Source organism: Paramormyrops kingsleyae, chromosome 15 (genome assembly GCF_048594095.1).
Source record: "Paramormyrops kingsleyae isolate MSU_618 chromosome 15, PKINGS_0.4, whole genome shotgun sequence".
Taxonomy (NCBI): Eukaryota; Metazoa; Chordata; class Actinopteri; order Osteoglossiformes; family Mormyridae; genus Paramormyrops; species Paramormyrops kingsleyae.
The window spans coordinates 25,012,244-25,023,947 of NC_132811.1; the positions used below are offsets into that span (position 1 = coordinate 25,012,244).

The 11,704-nt window shown below is 38.7% G+C and overlaps 2 protein-coding genes across 2 annotated transcripts in view; one reads left to right on the top strand and one right to left on the bottom strand.

Annotated features, from left to right (window-relative positions):
* Positions 1-2,150, bottom strand: part of faf1 (Fas (TNFRSF6) associated factor 1) — a 94,051-nt gene extending 91,901 nt beyond the window's left edge. Inside the window, exon 1 of the mRNA XM_023821370.2 lies at positions 1,847-2,150. Within this exon, the coding sequence (XP_023677138.2) occupies positions 1,847-1,903 (57 nt within the window). The 5' untranslated portion in view covers positions 1,904-2,150. The remainder of the gene's footprint in view (positions 1-1,846) is intronic.
* A 1,832-nt stretch (positions 2,151-3,982) lies between these two features.
* cdkn2c (cyclin-dependent kinase inhibitor 2C (p18, inhibits CDK4)) lies at positions 3,983-11,443 on the top strand. The gene is made up of 2 exons (XM_023821368.2): positions 3,983-5,306; positions 7,910-11,443. Exons 1-2 carry the CDS (start codon positions 5,175-5,177, stop codon positions 8,243-8,245), a joined length of 468 nt encoding a protein of 155 aa, XP_023677136.1. The 5' UTR covers positions 3,983-5,174; the 3' UTR covers positions 8,246-11,443.
* The last annotated feature ends 261 nt before the right edge of the window (positions 11,444-11,704 follow it).

The window sequence follows — 11,704 nt, forward strand, 5'->3', positions numbered from 1 at the left end:
AATTGGCAAAATAGTCAATAGATTAATCTATAGAAATATTGTCAGTAGTGGCAGCCCTGACAAATTACATAATACTTACACATAAGTACAATAAAATGGGGAATTAAATTGAATGAGATTGATAGGCCACAATAAAAGAGTATTGCAGTAGAAGGTCCTGAGAAAAGGCAGGAATCAGGCGCTGAATCCTTGTCGCCCACCCAGTCACAGTGATCTCTCATTGAAATCCTCTCCCTCTGCCCTAGAAAGAGTGGATGTCTCAAAGGTGCTATGGTTCAGCTACAAGCATGAAGCCCTACACCCGGGTCCCTGTCCTCAGCACTGCTCTGCCCCCACCCAGACCACAGGTACCAGTGAAACAAATCAAAACTTATTTTTCTCCAAGTCAGTGGACCACCCCCCCCACCCCCACTTTGCCAGTTGTGATATTTAATAACATGCTTTAAAAATATAATATTTTTGTTTACATAACTATACATCAGTTCTTTAACAGATAGTAAGACTTGTGCCTGCCAAGTAGGGAACCAACTGTGAAGAGCAGCAGAAGGCCAGTGTAAGGACTGCATTCAAAGCCTGAGTCCCCGTTCTCCATTAAGAACAAACTCAAAACATGGTACCTCTAGGGAGCCACCTTTGGAATAACACAGCCCAGTCCGGTTCTGGCGAATGCAGAGAAATTCCCCAAGAGCACAACTGAGAATAGTACTGTGTCTCAACTTCTACTAAGGAAATGGAAGAATGTTTGAACTAGACTGGGAAGAAAATAAAAAATGGAAAAGGGACAAAAGGAGATAAATCTAATGGCTAAATACATATACATGACAAAAATGTACTTTGAATTAACACACTGACAAAGAAATTTCATTAAATCACCCTTAGACAGAAGAGTAGGAGAACCAGTTTTGATCCATCATTGCCTTACATATAATATAACAATCATCATTAAAAATGTAACTACTAAACACGCACCCAGGGGTAGGGTTAGGAATAATATTAGTAGCACACTTCTCAGAACAGCATACTACAGATTAACGTGAAAGTTTCAGGACAACTGTCATTAACTTTAAGAATATTGTGTGGGCGATCATGAGTTTTGCTCGGTACGAGTTATGAGTGCAAAAATGAAAATAAATCATATATGGACAGGTCACACCAGTGGTGATCAACCACTGCGCCGACATAAAACAAAGCCTACTGCTCACAATCCCGACCCCCACCCATGGTAAAACGTGCCAACAAACTATAGCAGATTAATCCTGAAACTCATTTGACACCCGGAAAAATCACCATAAGACCTCAGCCATAAAAGTACGCTTACACACCTGTCCGTCTCTGACACAAGCTACTCCCGAAAACGTCTGACAAACAGCAAATATGGTTACACTGGCATGGACCTTTATGCACTTCAATGCAGTAATTTTTAAAACTACACCAAAGTTTGCCATGTCTAAACCGGACCTGCCTTTTCAGACCACATAGCCCAACTTACGTCACCTTGTTTTAATGATTGTAGTTGGTTAACAGACCGACTGCACAAAAGGCAGGGAGTCGGTGGTAACTAATCCAATCCACAAAGACATATGCTTATTTTACTTTCTTTTTTTTGGGTTTCTACAGACACGTGTTCACGGTTAAGCCCTGACACTCGGCTGTGAGCTGCCGTCCTTTCATTAAATCTATCCTCGAAAATAAACATACACCCACTTTCCAATTAGCACACTCGTGGTTTAAATAGCCACTTCTTTGACCAGGACAGGAGGTACCGTAGTTAGTCAAGCAGCTACGCTGCCTCAGTGCCCGAGTTTCACATTTGAACACATGAACCTGCAAAAGGGGAAAAACCCACCTGAAAGTCGGCCAGGATCATTTCTCTGTTCATGTCGCTACCGCTACCGGAGGCCATCGCAATGACTGGCTTAACGTTTGCTCTATTGCTCTCTCTCTCTCCTTCTCTTTCCGAAGCAGAGGAGGGACTCGGGTTTCATATACAAATGTCGTCGGAATTTCACAGGGAGAAGGGGGATTAAAAAGACACCTGCCGGGAAACGCCACACTTAGTGCAGTGTTGTGCGGCTCCGTATCTTTTGTGAGTACGAGTGTTCCGTGAACGTCACTTTTTTATCCGCGTCCCTCACGACGTCGTCGTCGCTTTACGGCAATTCGTAAAACTGCGTCGCACAATAAAGACGTGGCCTGCTCCGGTACTGTTAAAGGCGCAGGCCACACCGAACTGCAGTTCCTCATCCGAGTGTTCACTGGGCAGCCCTGCTTCACACAGAATTATACACGCCCCTGTCATCCGTCATTACGTCGTAAAATGTATAGTAGAAAGTGAATAGATAAAAACCCCCAAAAAAAATTGTTAAACGCCATAACTAAAAACAAGAATAACTGGAAAAGTAGGCCAACCTAGGTGGCACTTAATAATGAATATGATTCACGGCGAGTACATTTTTAGGATTCTGTTGTTATCATTGCATGTAGTTTTGGTGTAAGATTATACCAGAGTGCCTTAATAAAAGCAACTGTTAATATTTCGATTATTAGCTACACATGAAATAATGCCGAGAAGCATCTGTTGGACAAACCTGTTATTAAACATGAGGAATTTATTGTGATTCGATATTTTTAAAAACTTGTTCTGTGACAACTGGTTTACGTCAGTCAACAGAAAGCAATATGTTGCGTATAGATGTTTGATGAAGGGGTACTATTATTTAAATTGTATATTGAATAAAACCTAGTATTTTCTAACATGCTTGTAGTAGCAGACTACTGTGCAATCCCAAAAATAATCCATCCATTCATTCATTCATTTTCTGAACCGGGGTCATGGGGCGCGAGGGAGAGAACAACCCAGGATGGGGCACCAACCCATCACAAGATGCACTCCCCCCTTCTCTCTCTCTCTCTCTCTCCAGACGCATAGAACCCAGATTCCAGAGGTGTGAGGCGACAGCGCTAACCACTGTATTACCGTGCCACTCCTGCCAAAAATCAATCGGACCTAATATGAAAATCTTTCATAACAAGTCACGTTGCTGTTGGATTTTGTATGATTAAACGCGTGTCCCTTTCGCAATAACGTAGTAATAACATACGCCCATACGGTTAAGTACTCCATACCAGCATAAAATTTAGTGCGTGCCCCTATAAATTGTGCTTGTGTGTGAATAACAAAAGTCTGCAAACCGCCGTCTCCACTGTCACGGACTCATACGATGCACAAACACGTGTCTTGTGTATAAGCAGACAAGCGAGAGATATGTCCTTCGCTGTTTTATTTCACACATCGCTAAAAGGTTTCATCTATATGTGGCCTATCTGAGTTTTCTGAAGTGTAATTTTTGTAAGCAAAACTTCGACCAGTTCAAGTACCAATAAAAGCACTGTTTTGTGGCCATTTGATGATACGTTCTTATTCTTCAAGCGTGACACGGGGTGGGCGGTGCCGAAACTCAACATCACCGGAGTGCTCGCCCTGTGACAGCTGCAGGCGAGGTACCTCAACTCGACCTCGGTGATTTTTAGTCCCGCCTATCGTCGTCTGTTATGTGACGACTAGAGGTCCCTTGTTTCAAAACTGAGTGATGTCAGTGCAAAAAGCAAGTCTCTTTTTAAAAAAATATCCAATGTCCAATCAGATCACTGAAAATGGAAAGTTGCCTCGCCATCGCGGAGGAATTGCATGGCGCGCAGATAATCAACCCAGCGTAGTGGATCTTATATTTTAAACACTCTACATCTGTATATTATTTTTAAAAAGTTTATAGTGTCTCATGATTTCTCTGCAGGTCACCGCAAGCTTCCTCCCAAAACAGCAGGAGCCAGTCATAAGAGGCGTAATCGTCATTCATAAATCTGGCCATTAAAAATCACCTTTGAACAGGAATGGAAATTGTAAATGATGAAAGTCTGCGGATTGATACAATGTTTCACCGGTCGCGGTTTTTTGTCGGCAGTCTCGTCCGCCCGCTTTTAACCGAAATAAACAAGCGCTCAATATTTAATGAGCCAAGCGAGTAGGACGAATTCTCAGCAACCCCCCTGTTTCTACAGTTGAAAAATGGGCGGGAAGCTTGCATAAAACTTTTGAAACCTCATCCCTTAAAATGTCATTGGATACAGCCACTCGTTAAACAAAATCAGACTATCTTCCTTCTTTTTTTTTTTTTTTTTTTTTTAATACACCGAATTGCCATAAACCCCTGCAGCCCCACAGTATGAAATTCCAGACGCGATCAAGGGGAATCATCTCCGAAAGGACAACCATGTCGTTACCTCACTGAGCTGATTATTTTTAAATCGGGGTTTTTGGACGCCGTAGCTGGGTCGCTATGCACCTGTGTACCGGGCGATTTTTCTCAAACGGTGACCCGCCGGAAGCCTCGCAGGACGCATTCGTGGACTTGAACGCTGTAAAATATGTACTATTTATTGGCACTACAATCGGGAGTGCGTCGGATATTTTTTTCCGCCAATACTGCACTTCTTTGCTTTTCTGCAAGCAATCAACATATGAATACTGACTTCCGGATACTTTTTACCTTGTCGAAGAGCAGAATGATCAAAAATACAACAGTATTACTTGACGGCGTTTTTTTTAGCCATGTCGTACGTTTTCTTTGAACTTGTGCGTGGATGTTTTATTCGGCTCACAGTTTTATACCTCCACATGCTGGATTGTTTAAACAAGCGGGTTGCATTGAGTGTTCATTTCATAACTGAAATATTTCAGCCTTCCGACGATGTTGAATGATGCAAGGACAGAGCAGTTTTAATGTGAGCTCCGCTGCTGATTTTATTATATATTTTTTTTGTACATCTTGCAGCCCGGCCCCAGATAAGGGGTATATCAGGACCCTGCACGGATCGATTCGATCTCTCTGCCTTAGGTGATCGCACATGCATCCAACGCTGGGAAAAGCGTAACATCCCTCTTTTCTGAAGTGATGCGGATTGTATAGTGGGATGGTTTTAAAGCGGAAGGCGGATCATGGCACTGTTCCAGTTTCTTTCTGCTAAGTACTCTATTTACCAGTCTTATGGTATGCGCCGTCATCATATACGTGTAAGCATAAGAAAACAAGCGAGTACACACTTAAATTCAGCTGCGGCGCTTTTTTCCACCACGTTGAAAATTGCTCTGCCACCATCGTTTGTTTTTATGAAGAATGGCTGATTTGACTGAAGCAAACAAGCTGACCAGTGCATCTGCAAGGGGAGACTTGTCAGAAGTTGAAACATTATTACAAAGCGGGGCAGATGTCAATAAGGCGAACCGTTTCGGCAGGACGGCGTTACAGGTTGGTATCGTTTTTCGGACGACCACTTGTACATTTGTATGGTTTTGAAGTATGACTTGCTGAGGTTTGCCCAGGGGATTATCTGTTTAACTGCTGGTGTACCGTTAAAACAAGATGTCTTAATGACGTACTGAAATTTTCTCGGTTTTCGGCCGAACTGTGAGATGTTAATACACACTATAGTCAAACTTTCTACTCGTTAATTTAAGGTGATACAAGTAAAAAGGACGATAATGCTGAACTAGTATAATTTTCGTTGTAGTTGGCGTTTATTTTCTTCCATTCTTGCTTAACTCGTGAGACTTCTCATTTATTGTGCTTATGCATGTGGAGGAAATAAAAGATTTTCTACTAAAATAAATCATCAGTAGACATCTGCCTATATTCCACACATTCATTTACCTGATTATACAGCTAAAATAACGTACTAGAACAACTTTGCTTTCAGGCAACTACTTTTGAGAAATCCATAACGCACATCGCAAGTTGCTCTTTTATCTGGACTGGCGTAACCTTATTTCAGTAAATGTGGCGCCATGTAGACAAATTAGTATCATATAGTGATTAAAAAAAAACACCTGCAAAACCAGCACTTAAGTCGTAGTTTTATTTTCAAACAGTCCATAACAAGATTCAGATATTTACCTTGCATAAACCACAGATTCTGCACTCGTTACTGTCATATTAGGGACATCTCTAAATTAAATTTCACTCTGAACTCGCTTTTATGTAATGATATTGCAATGAGAAGACAAATTAGCTCCACTTAAAGTGTGCATAAAATGGTGAACGGCAGCCCAATCACAGAATAGGTTTTATAATTATTCAAAGCACTGATTGTAACACGTATACAGGTTTGTCATATAGATACTCAAATGCAGCAAATTTTCAGTCAGGACTATCAGAATCACAGCTCAAATCAGTCTATCGTATTGCAACATACTGTAGGAGATCTCATAGGCCATTTTGTTGAACTTATTGAAAAGAGCAATGCAATGTTTTAAAATGGTTTATTAAAAAATAAATTAGGTGCTTGCTAGGCAGATGAGTTGTATTGGGATGGATGATCTACAAAACCGGGAAAAAAACCTTCTTGAGGGCCTCCTTATAACAATACATTTCTATTAAAAATATAGAATATTGATAGTATATGTTTACATGTGTATTAATACATATTTAAGATTCATTGGCTTCATATGATTATTTTTTATTGTTAGGCCTGTTAGATAAGGTCCAGTGTTTCTACTTCTGTGTCCTTTACACATTTACTGAGTTTGGGGGTGTGTAAAATCGTATGTGTAGTTTAAAATATACAGGTACTGAATAGTGGAAAATGTTATTTTCTGCTTTAATAAGAAATATATTTATATATTGCACCATATGTAGACAGGGCTGCTTGACATATTGCAGGTGAACAGTTACAGAGCAAAAAAGCAACATAATGTTGGTGTACATTTTTGTAAGTGTGTTTATGAATGTGACAGCACACTGTTTAAACAAAACAATACATAGAAGTCGCATGAACAAATATTGCATTTGTACAAATTTTTGCAGGACTGGCTGGTGTTTTTAGCGACTAGGTAATTGCAAGATGCAAACAACATTTCAGTGAAAATATTATCACTGTTCAGCAGTGTTTTCATTAGAGAAAAACAAGACACATTTTTTGCCCAAATGTAACATAAGTGTAAGATTATTGGAAAACTACATTAAAAGTGAAGGGTTTGCGTTCCGATAAATTTCTCAGATGAATCTGTGAGTGATTTGAAAAATGAACATAGTAGAGCAGATTAGTTAAATTTTTATTATTTAAACTGATTAACAGTAGGTTACTGGCTTGTTGCACACTGGTCATTTTTGTTATGTGTGTGTGTATGATGCATTATGCTGTGTGTTTAGGATTCAGTGTATACATGCATACACACACACACACACACATCAGGCTCAGAATGAATGACACCGTGCAAAGAGCCCACTACCGCTATTCAGTCTAAGATGTCAGACGGTGCAGAGAGCTACTGAGAAAAGTGTATTTACAAATTAAAATTTTAAAAATGAAGGAAAGCTTGTTTTTAATTTTAATATTTATGTCACTGCTTTATATTTTTGCTTAAATAAACTAGATTTTGCACAATTCAGATAGGGGAGGGGGGGCAAGACAATTCCTACAAGGAACACAACTCAGAATATCTGAACATCTGAAATGCATTAGAACAATGTGCAAAGGGTTAACAAAAATCATTTTAAAAAGTGTAAAGCATCAGTCAAAATACACCACGTTCAATTGGTCTTAAATTGTGTATTCAGTTAAAAAAATTTCCACAATTGACACTGCCTTTTTCTTTCAGTGTTCAAAATGTGTAATTTTGATAAAAGATTATATAAATCAAATGCAAAACTAAAGTGATATATTTAGTAAACATACTAAATATAGTATTAATTTAATTTTTGTACTAAAAGTACAACATAAGAAATTTCTAACATTTAAGCTTTCTTAATTTTAAGGGGGAAATTATTTTTCTTATTATGTTCTTATTGGTATGTAAGTCCCAATTAAGTGTGTTATATCCCAAACAGTAATTATCTGTTTTCTTTGGCTGCAGGTAATGAAACTCGGTGTCCCCGGTCTTGCTGAGATGTTACTTGAAGCGAAGGCAGATCCGAATAAGCGCGACCCGGTGAAAGACCTGACGATCGCTCACGACGCCGCCCGGGGCGGCTACCTGGAAACGCTACAGGTTTTAGTGAAGTACGGCGCCGACGTCAACGCGGTGGACAGTGACGGCAACCTACCGCTGCACCTGGCCGCTCAGGCCGGCTACCGGGATGTGGTTGAGTTTCTGGAGCAGTGCACGGCGGACCAAGGGAATACGGCGGATGACCTGACGCCGACGCACAGCAAAGAGTACATCCAAGGGCGTATGCAATCTCAGAATTAAAGCGTTTTTCTTTTTTAAAAATGATGTTGAGCAGGTGAAATTGTGGAAAAGAAACCTGCCCTCTCTTGATATTGTATGAACACATCTAACCACAAAACAAAAATAATTTTATTTGTATAACACCGAATTTTACAGTGAGACCCACACACACACACACACACATATATATATAGTTTGACGTTATGAAGGCACGTCATAATCATATTGTTTTCCAGGATGTTTTCATTTTTTACATATTTCACACAAAGCTTTGTAAATAACACTTATAAAATGTCTGACAGCCAACCCAGCTTTCAGTTGATTTCAAATTCACTTTACCCGCCCTTGCTTTGCATTGTTATGCGCCATATGCTTATTTAAATATGTTTATTTCGTTTTTATTGTACAATTTCATCCGTTCTATGGTACGGCTTTTCTTGCAGAACCGCAGTGGCTAAGAGATGTGGGCTTATACGTTTTGTTTTGTGTATTTATTTGCACTTCTGTTGTAAATAATAAGTATTTTGTCCATACTGAACTGTGAAAGCATAGATATTATTAACATTTTAATGTGACTTGCAAATGTTACCAAAGACAATGCTATTTAATGTGTACATTGTGTGATTCTTTCAAAACTCGCAAAAATTTAAAGCAAAAAACTCATTAAGAAACAGTATTTCTTTATCATGTTGAGTAAACTTCTATTCGGTTGTCACTGTCATTTTTAAATGTAGGCTACCCACAAAACTGAAACCATGTTGTGTTTTTGTTTTAAAAGAAGGAATACGTGTTATTCTATTTCATAATTTTATATTGTAAATTAACATTTCATTTTAAGATATACTCATCTCTGTACACTGCAGAGACGGTGAATTTCTTTAAACATGAGCGGCCTGTAATAAACAATAGGCAAAATGTTGCTTTAACATTTTTCAACAACACTGCTGACAGAGTATAGCATCAACCGACAAACACAATACCGTTTTATTTTTAATGCCTGCTGCACAGTCGAACGCAACACAGGCTCAATTTTTGACCGCGCAGTCTGACGGAGACGCAAAAATGAACTACATAATATCAAACTTTCGGGCGTCTCGCATGCTGCTTTGATGGGTACATGGTCTGACATTAGTCACTCTTAGTCACATCTAGACACGATCGTCATCTCTACGATCACGATCTGCGTGTAATCGAAGAAATTACAGCGAACCGGGTACCAGAGACTGCAGAGATTGTTTTAAATGCATATTTATATGCACACCTATTACCCCATCCACGGTAAACGCTCAATTTCGTTTTCAAAACTTTCTACGGCTTTTGACGTCCTGCAGCGTTTTGATTATTGGCTTACCAGGTTCATTGTCTACTGTCATCATATCAATTTCAGATTCTTGGATTAAGCATTTTAGCCTATGACGAATTGCTGCCTGTGTTGTTTATCAGTGTCTATATTATAGTAATTTCTTTCTGATGTTTTGAACACCCCGAGCTTTACATTTCAGTATTTGCATCTCAAATTATAATTAATATGTTAATTAAGAAGTGAATGAAGCAAGCTAAACCTAGAAGCTCAAATCCCATTTCGCTGCTAAAACCAAACCGTTAGGTCGCTTTTCCTTTGGCACCTTTCAAATTTTGGCGCTTTGTAATATTGCAGAGGTTATGAGCAGAAATAAAAGGTGTCTTGCAAAATGTCAAGTCCGTAACCTATTTGCGTTGCAGGCTAGTAAGCCGTGTTTAGCTTTTTACGAACTTGAGATATTAGCGATCAGATTTTAATACATCAGACACATCCGACCTCTTCCTGGTTACTTCGGGCATGCCGAATACAATCTCGATAATAAAAGAAGCTTGCAATTCTTAAAAGAGAAGATCTGGGAACAAAAAATATTTGACAGAAGCCTAATCGTGTACCTAACAGGTCTTATTAGCTTTACATTTAAATCGATTGTGCTGCCCCACGTAATTTAAACCCGGAAAGTATTGTTACATGATGAAGTGACCTTCATATCGTTAACTTGGATTACTCACCATGGTTTCAAAATGAAATAAGCTTAAAAACAACAACGATGGAACACAGGAAATCTAGAAAAATGTACTGCAGCGGCCATTGTCGGCAATATTGTCCCAAAAGCCAGAACAATTTAACAAGTGCGTGTGCGTTAGCATGTTTACTATATAGACGTGACTTGCACTTACGACTCATGTTAAGTATGTAATATCGGTGGCCATGCAGGCCGGTGTTTTTGGTACGTGAGAACTTAGAGGAAGCTAGGCTGCTGTCGTTTTTAATCAATAAATAACTGTGAAGAATCTGATTGTTGATAATGCTAGTATACCCCGATAAAACGATCGACTTCTACTTAATGAAAAATATCTGCTTTTACTCGGGCTTCTGTTAGTATTAAAACAAATAAACAAAACGGTAACAGTATGCTAGTTATTGGCGAAGAAAATTATAGACAAACAGTGAAGTCCCCACAGTCTTGGTGTATTAAAGGGCACTTAACCTTACATTTAAAATATTTTTTCCCCCGTTTTTAAGGGTCTTTCTTGTGCTGCACTAAAACTTCAGAGAAGGTAGGGAAAATGTTGATGGATTTTTTTATATTGTTTTGTTTGTTTCGAGTTTAGCACAAAGCTTAGACACTAACCCACTTTTGTTCTTTCTTAAAATAACAAGCTTTTATTAGTGATTTATAAAAAAAAAAATAGTGAGAATGCATTTAAGATTTAGGAATATTTAGCACCAACAAGCAATAATGTACCAAACCAATCACAAAGTAAGACAATTAAGCCCAGATGTGACATACGACCTATATTTCAACTAAGTATTTGATTATTAAAAACCTAAAAAATTCCAAAAATCGTGTAATTGATTTTATATGAAAAAACAGACGTGTGACGTTTGAAAGGATTTTATAGCGTTTGTAGCAGTGGGGAAAGGCAAAAAGATTAAGTCCATAAATTGTACAGGACAACTTGTGTAAGTTATTTACACCATATGAATCAAATGAATTCAAATTAAGCCGAACTTAAGTCACATTGTCCCTTCTGCAGCTTTTGAGAAACTTGCTGGCCAAAGTGATTGTGTGTACTCTGCAAACATATTTTCCAGCATAATGTTCTGGCCCAATGAACAGAAATGCAGTCTGTGAATAATGCCTATATGTTTTGCTTACGTTTGAGAAGGTAAGATTAAAATAAGTCATATTCGTTTATTGTCTAAGAGTTTCCTATATTTGTAAGGATATTCTTTTGCTCACTGCGGACGCTGGCTATTTAGCGCATTGTTAATTTTGTGAAATGCTTAGAGTAATGGGTGCTTCTAGGAAAACTGGCGCATATGCAAGGAAAGGTCACTAGTCTGGTTAATGTGGTTATGTTTTCGCATAAATGAGTTTAATGTATACATATGGACTTTAGGGAACACAGGGCCAAACGTCTTTGCTATATAATGTGTATATTTGCAGTGTTCAA